This window comes from Sphaerodactylus townsendi, linkage group LG01, assembly GCF_021028975.2.
Source record: "Sphaerodactylus townsendi isolate TG3544 linkage group LG01, MPM_Stown_v2.3, whole genome shotgun sequence".
Taxonomy (NCBI): Eukaryota; Metazoa; Chordata; class Lepidosauria; order Squamata; family Sphaerodactylidae; genus Sphaerodactylus; species Sphaerodactylus townsendi.
This window is the reverse complement of record NC_059425.1, coordinates 33491439-33507843: the sequence shown is the minus strand read 5'-3', so window position 1 is coordinate 33507843 and position 16405 is coordinate 33491439. Positions and strand designations below refer to the sequence as shown.

Here is a 16405-nt window from a genome sequence, read left to right as displayed (position 1 = left end):
GCCAAGAAGAGAAATCTGAAGAGAGACCTATAGTGGGCAGGAGAAAGTTCATTGCTTTGAAATCACCAACCGCATCTTTGGCTGCCTGCCTCTAGTCGCTGGCATGCTTTCATGTGGGTTGGAGGTGTTTGTTAAGATCGTTTACTATACATTTTGAAATACATAAAGCCAGAGCCTGAATTTGCACGCTTAAAATACAGATACAGGGTTGAATGCAGCCAGCTTTTCTGCAGGTGAAAGGGAGAGGAGAGTGTTCACTTTAATCACCAAAAATGGTGTGCTGAGGTTCATGGGACCTGCCCGAGCAAAAGCCATGTAGGATGGCAGCTACAGCAAGAAACGGATTTTGGACGAGTTTGCCTGATGAAAATGGCGGCATCCAACCCTCAGACTTTCTCAAAGTGAAATTCAAAAAGAGCAGAAATTACCCCAAAGGTGCTGTAATTCATATTATCCTGTCAGAGCTAAACCATTTTACTACTACTTAATTCATGTTGAGTTACTCCAACAAAAGGGCCCAGTGTTTCCTAAAACTCTCACTGGCGTGAAGGATATTCTACAAGTTAAGTGTACTAATATAGGTCATATGCCTATATAGTATTGAGGATTCTTCTGTTTGGTCTTGAAAAGTTCTTTAGATTTTTGCTGTTACAAGCAGGTCCAGGTGTAAACTTTGTGGAATTACACTCTTAATAATCCATTCAATATATTTGATTGTATCTGCCCAATAATTCTCAAGGTATGTGCAATCCAACATATGTGGCCACATCAATGCTGCCGCTCTTTGGACTGTTTGGACTAGTCAATTTATAGATCTCCCGTGGCTTGTCAGGAGTCATGTTTCCTTTCCATAAAACTTTAAAATGGTTTTCTTTTATTATTCTCATACTGGGAAGGACTAGAGCAGACATACGAATAGGTTTCCACTATTCATCTGATCACTGAGTCCATAAAATCTTTTCCTAGCTCTCCTTGGATGGTTCCCTAGGTGGCTTTCTGATTTTATCATCACCTTTTAATATTGGCTTCTGGGCAGAACCCTGGAACTTATTGTCCCAGTGGATCATTTCCAGTCCTGATTCTTGCTGTCACTTCTCCGTGTCTAGCGTGCACTTCATGCTAATGGAACACTCTCTTCCCACAGTGCTTCTCCTAGTACCAACCCTGTTGGTTTTCAGTGCCAAGCAAAAACATGTTCTTCTTCTGAGCTTCGATTGTATTTATTTGGATAGCTATGCCTTCCTTTTCACCCTAGTGGGGCTTCAAAGTGAGGCCTTCCTCCATTTTGTCCTCAACAATGCTGCAGGGTAGGGTAGGCTGAGAGAGTTTGGCCTAGAGTCACCCACTACACTTGCATGGGAGGGTGGGGGTTAAAACTTGGGTCTCCGAGTTTACAGTTTTGCACATCATCCTGGCTGTCCGGTTTTAGTTAACGAGTTTAATCTCCTTCTGAGCTTTATTAAATTTTATTAAATGTTATGCTTTTAGAAGTCCATTTTATTCTGGCCCACAGCTTTACAGTTGTTACCTAGCTCACTTGTTGTCTTATGTGATTTGGAGTGTGATAGTTTTTTACTGTGTTCCGGTTTTTAACTTGGTTTTTAACTTTTGTTTGTCAGCTATCTTGGGTGTCGACCTTGATGACTACAAGGGAATACATGTCTTAGATAAATCTGAGCTGCTGGACGAGCAGCCCAGAGGATTGTCAAAGGCCGGAATCACTAGGATGCTGTGGGTTTTCTAGGCTGTATGGCATTGCCATCAGATCCTCTGAAGATGCCAGCCACTTATGCAGGCGAAACGTCAGGAGAGAATGCTACAGGAACACAGCCATACAGCCCAGAGAACCCACAACATCCTAGCCCAAGGAATTGTTTGGCCAGTAGGAATGGATGTAGTTGTCAACAACTGCTGCTGCTGCTGCTGCTGCTGCTGCTGCTGCGGCGGCGGCGGCGGCGGCGGCGGCGGCGGCGGCGGCGGCGGCGCAGTGATAGACCCATATGCTGCCCAGTGAGTAGTGAAAGGTGGCATCTGAGATGAAGAGCAGCTGTGGGCATGAGGCATTGACATCAAGGGGCATTTGCTGGCCATTCAGCAGCCAAACATGGACCCCTGCTTCCATTGACCATCACAGAAGACTTGGGGGAATCCTCACTTTTAATCACCTGTGGATAGTGACAGCACAGTAATGTCTCCTGTGCAACTTTCAGCGGCCACAGAATCCAGTTTGAAAGCAAGACGAACCTTTGAATCTCTGGCCTTGGAAGCCCACTTCAAAATGGCTGTACTCCGTTCTGCCTGGTTTCCGTGGCTTCCTGAGGAGGTCTGTCATGCGAGGAAACGGGGAGTGTTCCTGGCATCTGCATGTATTTGTCGGGTGATTAATGGCTCTCTCTGAGAGCCCCAGAATTGAACGTATGAGTTTTGATTTGGGCCTGACATGGCTTTTACCTGTCTCCATGCCCCGCTGGCTCCTTGTTCAGCAGCCCGTGGTTATTAAAATTCCTATCGATACCAGAGTTTCTGGCTGGCGTTCCTGTTTTCAGGCATCATGGGTTTCTCTGAACTCCACTGTTCCGGGCAGAGACGGAGTTTGTGTACGTCTCCTGTTGGTTTGAAAGTAATTAAATCCTGGGATACTTCTGTTTAATTTTCTCTCCCCATACCTCCTTCATCTACACTCAATTACCATCATTACCTTGTCGATGGAGGAATTCACAAAGGAAGTTAAACAGAAAAAAAGTGTGCAAAGGCAGCTTATCTGTGGTGGAGCAGGCCTCGGTCGTGGAGGTAATTGTGGCGGCAGGGAGGGGGAGAAGGCGTCCATCATTGTGTAAACTGTGGCGTCAGTCATTCTGAGGTTGGAAGGACAACAGATGCCCAAAGATGTGCCGAAATGTCCTTCTCTGCCACCCCTGCCCCTTTTGAAAATCCAAGACCTGGTCTCCAGAAGTCTGGTTCGTTTACAGCACACAAACAGACTGAGGCAGGGTTTTTTAAAACACCATTGTAATGGCCACTAAAAAGTAACATCCACTTGAAACGCACACTGTTCGGCTGGATTTCAGCACATCTAAGTCCAACTGGATTCAGAAGGCGTGAGTTAAGCAGGTGCTTTGTTGGTTTTTTTCGCTGAGATTCATGAGTTGCATTTGAAAGCCCTCAACTGGGGTTGAATGAGTCCTACAGATTAAAAATACACCAACAGGCAGGAGACAAGGGAAGTTACGGTTAGGGATGCCAAATCTGGCTTTGGACATCCCTGGAAGGTTGGGTGGGGGAGGGGTGAAGGAGCTCGGCAGGGGCATGATGCCACAGGGCCCATCTGCCAAAGCTGCCGTTTCCATCAGGGAAGCTTACCTGTGTAGTCAGGAGATGAGCTGTGACTCCATTAGAACTCCTTGAGCTCTAATATAGCAGCCAGGGGCATCTAGCTTCTTAATCAAGGTCAGAAAGAGAACAATGAAGTAGGTTGGTCAGGAGGTTCCAGAGAAGAGCTTCTGCTTCTCACAGGGTTCGTTGTTCTACCTTTGATGCATGTTCACAACTCAGCAATAGATGCAGGTTTCATTTTTAGAAGGGAGATGCAGTAAATTTCACACAGTGGTTTGTTTTGAAACTTTTCAGGTTAGTTTTATAGCTGCATCAGAAAACAAAGACTCAAATTCAATTGATGCCACAACACAAGGTATAGTAGGCAGACTATGTTTATGGGGTGGTTTGCCATTGCCTTCCCCAGTCATCTACAAGCTGGGCACTCATTTCACCAATCTCAGAAGTACGGAAGGCTGAGTCAACCTTGAGTTGGCTACCTGAAACCTACTTCTGTCAAGATTGAGCTCAGTTGGGTCATGAGCAGAACTTTAACGGCAGCATCTTCTCAACTGTACGCTAAATCTTATTGGGCAGATAAAAGGTACCAGTCTAAATAATTACAGAACCTTTGGGATGACATGGCACTGGGCCCGCAATTCATGAGTTACAAGAATTCTACATAAATGTCTTAACTATTATATGAGTATATTGTTTCATTCTAAAGAATTACAAATTAATAATCTATGTTTCAAAGTGGAAAGTTAGTGTGGTGTGCCAGTTAAAGTGTTGGACTGGGACCTGGGACACCCAGGTTCAGATGCCCACTTGTGCTGTAGAAGCTTGCTGGGTGCCCTTGGGCCAGTCACACACTCTCAGCCCTGAGCAGGCTATTATGTGGATGAGCGACCACCACGGAATGCCCGGGCCATGACACGAGGGCATGCAATGGTAAACCAAACATCTCTTGACGTTGAAAAAAGGGGGGGGGGATACCATAAGTCAGCTGTGACAGGGTGACAAAAAAGGTTTTCGTTTTTTCAATTCCATGGTGAGATATCTTGGAACTATAATGTATCTTAAATAAAGAACTATGTTTGGATAGACTTTTACTGAGAAAGCATTTTATCAAAAAAATCTGATTTAAATTTTAAAAATCTGATTTAAGTCAAGAAAACAATTTTTTTTAAAGGCATTGATTTTTATATTACCAGACTAATCCATGTCTCCATCCATCTAGGAAGGGGGAGTGTCTTGGAGCTTCTGGGTGGGACTTTAAAACATACCCCTTGTTCCCTGCCAGTTCATATCCCAAGCCAAGTATGCACCATGTAGGGGGGCACTGGGTGTAGAGGGCAAGCCCTCTCCCCTTTCCAAATAGAGATGTGAAGCCATTCTTCAGGTCAAGAAAATGGCGAGATCAGGTCTGAAAGCAGTGGCCAATTAGCCTGAAGGATTATTGGTTTAACATTTATATATAAGGTTGCATAATAATCGTGAAGATCCTTATATACATCTAGGAAAGAGTATAAGACATGGGAAGTGTCTACAATAGTGTGTTTGATGTAGTATTGATCAAAATGGTTTTGGAAGACACATAGAGTGTTGAAGAGATATGCAGTGAAATAGATGGGGAAAATCGGTGGAATGGTACACTAAATCTGCAGAGAGACTTGTGATTATGCTGTGGGGTGCAAAAAGGCCTACGAATGGGGGGATTGTGAAGGATTGAGGGCCCCAGAGACAAAAAGAGCATAGGATAGGATAAAGCTGGGATGGTTGGGTGGGGGGGGAGGTGGCAGCTCCCAGAGGGAGAGAAGAATTTGCATCATAGGATTCAGAGAGGCAGAATTAGCTGAGAATGCTAAAAGGAACGTACTGGATAAAAATGCTTTCCCGGATGATACAGCAACACAGCCCTCTTGAGTGAATGAAAACCTAGAAGTTCCTCTCAGAATAATTTGAGTTGTGCGCCCCATCCTACATGACACCCAGCTTCTCCCCTGACACAGTGCTCCTGCCCTGCTTAGGACATCGGCTGCTGCAAATTGTACCTATTACAGGAAGTGATGTTCAGACTGGGGGATGCTCATGAGAGCAAATGTTGCCTTTAAAAAAGAAAAGGAGACTGACCCAGAGGTTTTCAGGTGCTCTCAGAAATCCAGAAGCCCTTTGGTTCTGTTGGACTCCATCCTTCACATGCTTTCTTGCCAGGAAACTTCCTCCTCACTGCGTTGCTTATCATGGCAACTCCCTCACTAACATTGGGTCCTCATTCAGCCAAGCCAAACTGCGTGCCATGACAATTTGATTAAAGGCTCCTTTCAGCTGTGAGCTCTAACTCAAAGAGGCTGCCTTCAGCATCTCTGTGTGATTCATACCTGTAGCTTTGCCTGCATTGGTAATCAGCCAGCACTGGGAGTAGGTAATTCAGCCCCACCTCTGCATCAGATGTGTTGCAAGCATGCAGTCTTCTCCCACCTCTAGAGAAGATTGCGTTGATCTTGGTATGAGTCTCTGTTCTGAGCTGGCCTCCATCCAATCAGGAGCCTCGCTCAACATAGCAATCCATGCAGAAGCACAGTGGGTGAGTTCTCCTGAGAGCAGGAAACTGTTACTCCTAAAAGGGAGGGGTTACATATTAAAATCCCCCCAACCTTTGGAGTCAAACAATTTGAGTTCCACAGCTTTCTGAAGTTTGGTAATCACTGGTTCCGTATCATACAGATTTCCACATTTAGTTCCTTCTGGTTTAATTATTTCCTTATTTATTTCTCTGTCTGCTCTACTTATGAGGAGCCCTGTGGCATAGATTGATAAGCTGCTCTACTGCAGTCCAAGCTATGATCACCACCTGAGTTCAGTTCCGATGAAAGTCAGTTTGAAGTAGCCAGCTCATGGTTGACTCAGTCTTCCATCCTTCCGAGGTCACTAAAATGAGTACCCAGCATGCTGGGGGTAAAGTGTAGACAACTGGGGAAGGCAGTGGCAAACCACCACATCAACGAAGTCTGCCTTGTAAATGTAATGTGACATCCCCCCATGCATAGTAATGATCTAGTACACAGGTGTCAAATTCGCGCCCCTCCAGATGTTATGGACTACAGTTCCCATCATCCCCTGCCAGCATGATGGGCCGCAAGTTTGACACCTATGACTAGTGCTTGCACAGAGGACTACCTTTACTTTTTTACTCCATGTATTCCTGCACCTCAGGGGGTTAGACTTGATGGCCCTTGGGGTCTCTCCCAACTGTACGATTCCATGATTTATATCTTGCCTTCCTCCCCAGTGGATACCTAAAATATCTTTTTTCCCCCTCTCTTCCATTTCATCCTCACAATAACCTTATGAGGTAGGTTAGGCTAAGAGTATTGACCTAAGGACACTCAGCAAGCTTCTGTGGCGGAGTGCGGGTTCGAAACTGAGTCTCCCCGATCCTGAAAGACTTACTGTTTGTGGGCTTTGTGCTAATAATTCATAATCCGCTTGTAACATGCGAGATGCTCCACAATCTTTGCTGCATTTTGCCACATAGACCGATGTGAGATCAGCAGCTGTTATTGCTGAGGTAGTGTTCCATAGCAGCCTAAATGGGGCAGGTCCCATGTGAATGAACCTCTTCTCTGTGGCGGAAGCACAGGGTACCAATCCATTTTTTAAAAAAAAAAAAAAACCCTGCCGTGGAACCAAGGCTGTGCCATTATTCATTCAGAGTTTTTCGTTAGTTAATCTAGTTTTTAAAAGGTAGTGCCAATTATCTAAGCGTTTTTGTTGCTAATAAATTTTTGTAGATACTTATGATGATCTGTGCGCGGCAGGCATCATCTTGCAAGAGATTCTCTCTTGTACTGCAGGGCGCGCCTTTTCAAAGATGATGCCTGTTGCATCACCTAACAACCACAGAAATTTCCTTCCTTCGAAATTGCTTCTATGTGTCAACTTGTGCTGTTTTAATAAATTTAAAATGCCTAATTTTTTATCAGGTGACAACCCTTTATTTAACAGTTAAGGATCTCAGGGATTATCAATCTGAGGGTACCTTCCTCCCTCCTGGGATGGGAGAAGCTTCATGTGGCCAACTGTGGGAATGTGTGTTTTGGATAGAGGAAATGGCCAAGATGGGGAAGAATTCAGGCCTCCTAAAGAAACCAGGAATAAAAGATTTTCCTTCACCCAGACACTGAGTCTGAAAAGCCCTTTGCACAGTACAAAATTAGCTGTATCGAATGAACCTGCTGTCATGTACCCAATAGTATATTCAGAAGGTTCATAAACTTTTAAGGCCATGACTGGTTGGTTGTGCCTTCTCACCATTGAGATTGAAGGTCTGGTACTGTAAGCAGAGGAAAAGCAGTATCAGGAGAGCAATCAGTGTGTGAAGCAGTTTTGTTTTATGTTTCTGTAATCTGGGGTCTACTTTGTTAATAAATTCAGCAGAGACACCAGAAAACTTCAGCTTCTTAGTTAGTGCCGCATGGGATATTTTCCTGTCCTGAGTGTTACCAAGAACACCAGAAGAGGTAATGGCTGGAGAAAACTGCCCTTTTATGGTCTGTTTGCTGCCCTCATTTCTAAGCAGCTATATTCCTCTTTTACTTTGCAGGAAGATGTTGCTGATGCCGACTTTCTAGAGAAGGACCCAAAGAAGGGAAATGACCTACGGGCACAAGTCGAAACTGACAATATTGTAACTAGCACTCTTACTGTGCAGGAGTATTTTGCTAAGCGCATGGCAAAACTGAAGAAAGCCCGGGATGGGGGAGCCATCTGGTCACCTGATCCACCTCCAGTGGTGGCAGAGCAGCGAGAGCATTTGGGATCCCAGATGAAGAAGAGAAAGAGCCACACCCTCGCTGGGCCTGAGAATGAGAACAGCCATGAAGAACCAAAGGTGAGATGTCCCAAGGTACTTATGGGTGAGCTGGACACAGAGAAGCTGAAGAAGAAGAAGAAGAAATCTAAACGCTTGGACCTGGGCAGTCTTGCCTCCAGTGAATCCCAACATGACATCCAGGAGAGGGGATCATGTTTCACTCAAACATCTAGTGTGGAAAACTGTGACTCTGAAGTACCAAAACCAAAGAAAAAGAACAAGAAGAAGCACAGAAAGCTCAGTAGAGATACAACTGAAGATGTCCAAGAAGGCAGCAGGAGAAAGAAGAAAGAGAAACTCTTTAGTTGACACAATTCTTGAGACTTTTGACACTAGGTTATCTTTTGAAGTTGGATTATTTTTTGGTTAAGCAAACCCATTAACCTGGTATCCAAATGTATTCATGAACCTGTTGGAATAGTGTTGGAACTGCTTTTAAGGCCATGACTGGTTGGTTGTACCTTCTCACTATTGAGATTGAAGGTCTGGTACTGTTAAGCAGAGGAAAAGCAGCATCAGGAAAGCAGTCAAGGTGTTTGAAGCAGTGTTCTGTTGCGCTCAGAACCACTTTTGTAAATGAGGGTTTCCAACTTGGCTAATTAACTCTTCTTTAATTCCTGCTTCCCCAATATCCAGGGATGGTGCCTGTTATCTTGCTGAGAAAGTTCCTGGTGACCCATTACCAGGAGGCCAAGACAAGAGACCCTACAGCACTTCTCACACCACAGAGAATCTTTTCGCTCAGTTTTCTCCAGGATTGGTTTTAACATCTCTGTCTGCTATTCCTCTGCAATGTAGATAGGGGTCCATTTTTAATTCCAACATTTAATCTCTTGAAGTCTTTATACTGTTGCATACTCCCGTGCGCATTGCAGGCCAGGAAAATTGCCCCCCACCCAGTTGCAGCTTTGTATTTCCAGCCACAGGAAAAGGTCATGGAATTTGGGGGGGGGGGGAGATTCCCCCCCCCCTTTTTTTTCTCTTGCAGCCAGTCCTGTTTCAAATATCTGCAACTCCTGCATCTGGTACTCTTGAGAAACTGTCCAAACTGCCCTTGATTATTCCCTCTGTATGAAGCATTTGGCCTTCCAGTGTATCTGTGGGGTATAATGTCACAAATTTCCCTGTCTCTTCTGCAAAAGAACGCCTAATTTATGAGTATATGGTGTTAACTATACTGTTCAGGCTGTCATTTTTTAAAAATGAGACACACAGGCTAGATCCCAGCTTTCACGGTAGAGCCACATTGAGCAATATTATAGGTTTATTCAACGATCAAATCAGGTGGATTCTCGTGTTTCAGCAGTACACAGTCATTATACTTCGTACAAAGCTTGGAACTAGCAAGGTTATGCTTCTAGTCTCTTTGTAATGCCAGTCAAGAGTCCCTGAATATAAGTTACTTATATCAAATTCTGAATAAAATTACCATCTTCCTAAGGCAGAATCTTTTTTGCTACCTACAACGTGGCATTGTGTGAACAATTCTACTTGGCCCCGTTTTTATATCATGCTGAGACCTTGACCTGTTCGCACGGACACTCCTCCAGAAATCCATCCCAACAGTTGGGGGCGTGGGAGGGGGGGGGGGGAAGGGGTCATGGTGGTTATCAGTGAAAGATGAGGATATTGATATTGTTTGTTTGTGGAGATTGTGTTTAGTTGTGTCGTTGAATAAGCCTACATTAATTCTTCTGAATATCTACCAAAATAACAATATGTGTTTTCACGTTTCTTTTCCTCAGTGCCAAGTTCATTTATAAAATGTATGGGTTAATTCTTCTGAATATCTACCAAAATAACAATATGTGTTTTCACGTTTCTTTTCCTCAGTGCCAAGTTCATTTATAAAATGTATGGGTTAAATGAAATTTTCAAGTTGCTTTCACAAGGCAGTATGCAGATGCAGTTGGCACCTGCAATGGCATGGGGCGTGGCCTTGCTACCATGAGTTTTGAACCCATGAGCCATCAATAGCCTATAGCAGAGCTCTATAGAAATGGTGTGGCAGAGATTATGGGGGAGGGGATGATTGTAATTTTGCAAAAAACTGCATTCCTCTCATTTTGTGTGCACACGTCAAAAGGATATGGTGTATGTGAATGCAGGAAATAAATTACTCCAGATGAAACAGTGGGTCCCTGTCTACTAATGCAGTAACCAAAATATACCCTTTAACCTTCATTTCTAACTCAAAATTGGCCCGTTTGGCTATTTGTGACTTTCTTCCTCCCTTTGCAGTCTTCTGAAGAACAAAATAAAACTTAGTACAAAGGCCTTAAGTGAAAAGTGTGTGTGTGCGTGTGTGCCTTTTTTTCCTCTGAGCTTTGATCTCTTATGGGTAGAATGTGAAGCTTACCACAGAAATGAAATTCAGGTGAAAGGAGAGTCAAAGAATCATAGAGTTGGAAGAGACCACAAGGGCCATCAAGTCCAACCCCCTGCAATGCAGGAACACACAATCAAAGCACACCTGACAAATGGCCATCCAGCCTCTCTTTAAAAACCTCCAAAGAAGGAGACTCCCCAACTCTCCAAGGCAGTGAATTCCACTGTCGAACATCCCTGATGGTCAGGAAGTTCTTCCTAGAATCTCTTTTCCTGCACCTTAAATCCATTACTCCATGTCCTAGTCTCTGAGGCAGCAGAAAACAAGCTTGCTCCCTCTTCGACATGACATCTCTTCAAATATTTAAACATGGCTATCATGTCACCCCTTAATCTAAGCTTCTCCAGACTGAACATCCCCAGCTCCCTAAGCCTCTCTTCGTAGGGCATGGACTCCAAACCTACATTTCTATTCTTGAAGTAAAATGCCACGTAAGACATGTTCACTCTAAGTAGTCAAAGCATGGAATTCACTTCCAGTGGATGACAGTTACATACACAGATAACTATACAAAGGGATAGACAAGATTCATGAAATAGCTGTCTACCTGTGCAGTGACCGAAGAGGCAGCAAATCTCCAAATACCAGCAGGGTGTGTGGGTGGCCATGTCTGTTTCTAGGCCCTCCAGAGCCATTAAATGGAACAGCATGCTGAACCTAACGGACCAGGGTCTGATCCAGCAGGGTATCTCTTATGTTATTACAAGTAATTGCCCCAGAACATGTGTGGTGAATTCTACTATTTAAGTACTCAATGCCTGAAAAATTGCTTCACTTGGTCTGTTCTGAATCTGCTGTATCAACTCATTGTTTTTTGAGAGAAGAAAAAATTCTCTAAATCCACCTTAGTCATGTTTTCTATGAACTGAAAAAACACAAACTCCTTAGCGATGCCTCATCAGGTGATCCAACTCCTTAATCATTTGGGTTGCCTTTTTCTGCACCTTCTCTTGCTGTACAATACTCTTTTCCAGATACAGCAGCCAAGACACAGTATTCCAAATAGGGCCATTCTACAGATCTACACAGTGGCATTATAATAATGACTGGTTTTTTATTTAAAAAGCCCTTTCATAATCCTAGCAAACACTGCTGCACGTTAAATTGACATTCTCACTGGAGTGATTGAACATGAATCCACCAAAACTATCTGGCAAGTTACTACCAGTTTAGACCCCATCATTGTAAAGATAGAACATTTACCTTCCTCTGAATCACTTTGCTTACTTTCAACAAACCTTTTTCACCACATTGTTGTCCCCCTCACTCGAATTGAAGAGATCCCCTTAAAATTCTTCACAATCCACTCTGGTTTTTCACCATCCTGATTTACGTGGTGTTAGCGACTGGAAGACAGCAGCAGGAAAAGAGAAAGGAACAACATAAGGTGGATTGACTCTGTAAAAGAAGCGACAGCCCTCAGTTTGCAAGACTGGAGCAAGGCTGTTCACAATAGCATGTTTTGAAGGACATTGATTCATAGGGTTGCTGGGAGTTGGAAGCAACTTCATGGCACTTAACACATATGCACAGCGACGTCACTGATTTCCCTGGATGTCTTATGTATGAACAAATTAATTGGATCCAAACCAATCTTTGTGGGAACTCCATTCCTTAATTTCTCTGCATTGTGGGAACTGACCAATACCTAAACCATTAGGATACCAATCCTCTCATATTAGCTAAGTTTACTCAGAAGCCTTTGACAAAGGACTTTGTAAGAAGCTTTTCAGAAATGCAGGTATGTAATGTCTCTGCGTCCTTGTGTCTCCGCGTCCTTACAAGGTTTGCTTACATGAATAATCTATGGAGTCTCAGAGTCTTTCAGCTTCTCCAGGTCAGCAACCTTAACCCTGAGGGTACAAACATTGGCCAAGAGGTCATTGCCCCAATCATATACCCCCAACACCTGCCTGGCAGGCAAACTACCATACATGCAATACTCCAAAGCATGAATATATTAAGCTGCCTTGTACTGAGTCAAGACCACGGTTCTGCTAATAGTGTCTTCTCTGACAGCAGCTTTCTGAGGGGCTCAGATGGAGGTCCTTCACAACACCTTTTTTTTTAGCTGAAAGTGCCCAGGAATGAACATGGGACCTTCTGCATATATAGCAAATGATTTGCCGCTAAGCCAAAAGTGGGCAGCCGTACCCTGATAGAGGAGGAAGAGGATGAGCTGGCAGAGGAAGCTCCAAGGAGCTTGGTAGCCTCTGCATAGTGGACAAAGTACAATAATGATGCGCAGTCAAGTTGCAACTGACTTTCAGAGTTCCCATGAGTGTCCACCTCATGGGGGTTTCAAGACAAGAGAGGAACCAAGCTGGCCTGCCATTGCCTTCCTGATCTTCCTTGGTGGTCTCCCATCCAAGGACTTGCCCTGCTTAGTTTTCAGGTTCTGATAAGATCATGTCAGATTGGGCTGTGAGGCTGATAATGGGCAAAATACCTGTGAAATATAACCTGTTGCTCAATGTTGCTACACATTTATATAAATACTAAAGACTATATGAATGAGTTCATTTTTAACTGATGTAAGAGTCTTGCATTTTATTAGTTGTTGTGGGTTTTCCGGGCTGTGTGGCCATGGTCTGGTAGATCTTGTTCCTGACATTTTGCCTGCATCTGTGGCTGGCATCTTCAGAGGTGTATCACAGAGGGAAGCCTGTTACACACTGTGACAAGTCTGTTATACACAGTGTGTAACAGGCTTCCCTCTGTGATACACCTCTGAAGATGCCAGCCACAGATGCAGGTGAAACGTTAGGAACAAGATCTACCAGACCACGGCCACACAGCCCGGAAAACCCACAACAACCAGTTGAATCCAGCCATGAAAGCCTTAGACAATACTTGCATTTTATGTCTGAAAGTAATTGGGTCCCAATCTACTTCCCAGACTGGTATTGTCTTTTAAATCTTTTAATTTAAAAGTTAAATAATTGGTTTGAAACTATTCCTACAATGATCGGAAAATCTGATGTCTGAGAACTGAATTCACTTGCCAAAATTCACTGTTATACACTGGACACAGTGTGTAGCAGACTTCCCTCTGTGATACACCTCTGAAAAAGCCAGTCACAGATGCAGGCGAAACATTAGGAACAAGACTTCCCTCTTTCCTCACGCAGCCCGGAAAAGCCACAACAACCAATGCAGGAAGAGTTTGTGAACCAAGGCATTACAAATTGAGTGTGCAGAAATTCCTGTGATTTTGATGGCCAGGGAAAAATTGTCACTCATGACACTCAGTGATGGGTATCTATGATCATCCTGCTGGTATTACACTAGGATCTGGCAGACCTGGATTCACACACCCCGGTTCTGCCATGGAAGCTCACTGGTGCCCATGGGCCAGTAACATATTCTCGGCCTAACCTACCTCACAGGACCATGGTTGTGAAGATACAATGGAGGAGGATAGTGTAAGCTACTTTGAATCCTCACTGGGTGAAAAAAGTGCAGTATAAGGGAAGTAAATGTTAAAATAGTCCCAGGGAGCTGCTATTTCCTCCCTTTGAGAAACTTACATATCCTGATGTTTAAGAATAAATTTCCCAGTGAAGCAAATAGTGGCTCCCCAGGACTGCTTCTATTCAGGAAAAAGGTGCCCCTTTTCCTGAATAGTGGTCTTGATCCAAGTTGATCCGCATGTGCCATGTGCGTTTAGAGCACAGATCTTGAGGGCACATGGGATCAAAAGTCCTCACAATGAACCCGGGGAGAACATGAGGATAACATAATGTATGGTGTAGTGGTTAAGAGCAGTGGACTGTTATCTGGTAAACGGGATTTGTTTTCCCACTTCTACACATGAAGCCTGCTGGCTGACCTTGGGTTAGTCACAGTTTCTTCAGAATTTTCTCGGCCCCACCTACCTTACAAGGTGTTTGTTGTGGGGAGAGGAAGGAAAGGGAGTTTGTAAGCTGCTTTGAGTCTCAGTACAGGAGAGAAAAGGAGTACCCTGTTTCCCCGAACATAAGACCTACCCCGGTATAAATCCAAATTCTTCTAATGGCTGCTAAAAAAGGCTTGACAACTTTCTTTATTAAAAACATTTTGGTGCTGCTGTTCCGCCCAGTTCAGGTTTCCCAAGGCATCAAACTTTAAAATACTAAAGTGTTTCAAACCATAAAAAAGTATTTAAAATACAAATATACAAAATATTTAAAACAAATAAAGCATACACATACAAAAACACACCAACGGAGAGGAGAGTTAATAAGAGCTAGTGAGGGAACAACAAACAAAATCAAAATGGCTGTTGTGGGTTTTCCAGACTGTGTGGCCATGGTCTGGTAGTTTTAGCTCCTAAGTTTTGCCAGCGACTAAGGCGAGCATCTTGAGAGACATGTCACAGTAAGATGTGTTTCTCTCCCTGGCATAGTGTGGAGTGTTTTGTGTAGTGGAGTATTTGTTTTGTCTACCTCTGAAGTGGGAGCGAAACCCAAAGCAGACAGTTGGTTCAAGCCATGAAAGCCTTCTACAAAACCAAAAAAAACCCCATGGACTTCCCTGCAGAGGGAGTTCTACAGCTTTGGATCCATGACCAAGAAGTCCCTTTCTCAGGTTGACACCCGTCTAGCCTCAGATGGAAGAGGTACCCAAAGCCGAAGATGGAGAATGTGACCCTAGCTTTCCTGACCAGCCTAAGAAAGCGCTCTGAGAGATCTGAAACTTGTATATTTTTCACTTGTCCAAAGAAGAGGAGGAGGAGGAGGGCGGGAGGAGGAGGAGGAAGAGGAGGAGGAGGAGGAGGGGGGGAGGAGTTTGGATTTATATCCCCCTTTCTCTCCTGCAGGAGACTCAAAGGGGCTTACAATCTCCTTGTCCTTCCCCCCTCACAACAAACACCCCGTGAGGTGGGTGAGGCTGAGAGCTCCAAAAAGCTGTGACTAGCCCAAGGTCACCCAGCTGGCATGTGTGGGAGTGCACAGGCTAATCTGAATTCCCCACATAAGCCTCCACAGCTCAAGTGGCAGAGCTGGGAATCAAACCCGGTTCCTCCAGATTAGAATGCACCTGCTCTTAACCTCCTACGCCACTGCTGCTCCCAATTAATGTCACATTTTGTGTCTCTGGTGTCTCTGGTCCAGGATGCTTATTCTACGAATCCTTGACCTGGCATTGGACTGGAGTGTGTGGCCTAGCTGTGGTTCCACAGGATGGCAAAGGAAAACGACTCTATCTACTCAAGAGTTCTTCCTTTTCTTGCATATGATATAGCAGCTGTCAAAACCTCTGACTCCAACTAAGGCAGGGGGTGCTGGGAGAGAGGAAGGAAGAGGGAAAGAATCGTTGTGCTGTGTGTTTCTTAAGGGTAGATGGACATTGTCATAAACTTTTGCCTCAGGTGGTCTGTGCTGACCTTCTCTCCATTTTAAGAGATGGGGCCTCTACAAACTTCTTGTGGTTACAGTGCTGGATCTGGAATGGAGAGCTGGGGGGGGGGGGGTTAGCTGCTCTTGGGCCATGAAACTTCCCAGTGGCTTTGGGCTGGTCGCTGTTTTTCAGCCTAACTTATCTCATAGGGTTGTTTTAAGGAAAACGGCCTAAATTCATTCACATCCACCCGCCAGAGTTCCTTGGGATATAAATGGGGACAGAATGATGCATGAAAAGCATGGGAGTGAAGTGCTTGGGTTGCCATGAACAGGCAGGGTTCTCTTCCTTTTTGAAGAGGGGAACTGGAAGAGGCAGGGCTTCTGCTGGGGGGGGGGGAGAGGCTGAGACTTAGGCCCCTTCCACACATGCAGGATAGTGCACTTTCAATCCACTTTCAATGCACTTTGAAACTGGATTTTACTGTGCGGAATAGCAACATCCAC

The 16405-nt window shown here is 44.4% G+C and overlaps 1 protein-coding gene across 1 annotated transcript in view; it reads left to right on the top strand.

Annotated features, from left to right (window-relative positions):
* PINX1 (PIN2 (TERF1) interacting telomerase inhibitor 1) overlaps positions 1–10477 on the top strand; it is a 64597-nt gene extending 54120 nt beyond the window's left edge. Inside the window, exon 7 of the mRNA XM_048517352.1 lies at positions 7919–10477. Within this exon, the coding sequence (XP_048373309.1) occupies positions 7919–8497 (579 nt within the window). The 3' untranslated portion in view covers positions 8498–10477. The remainder of the gene's footprint in view (positions 1–7918) is intronic.
* Positions 10478–16405: the final 5928 nt, after the last annotated feature.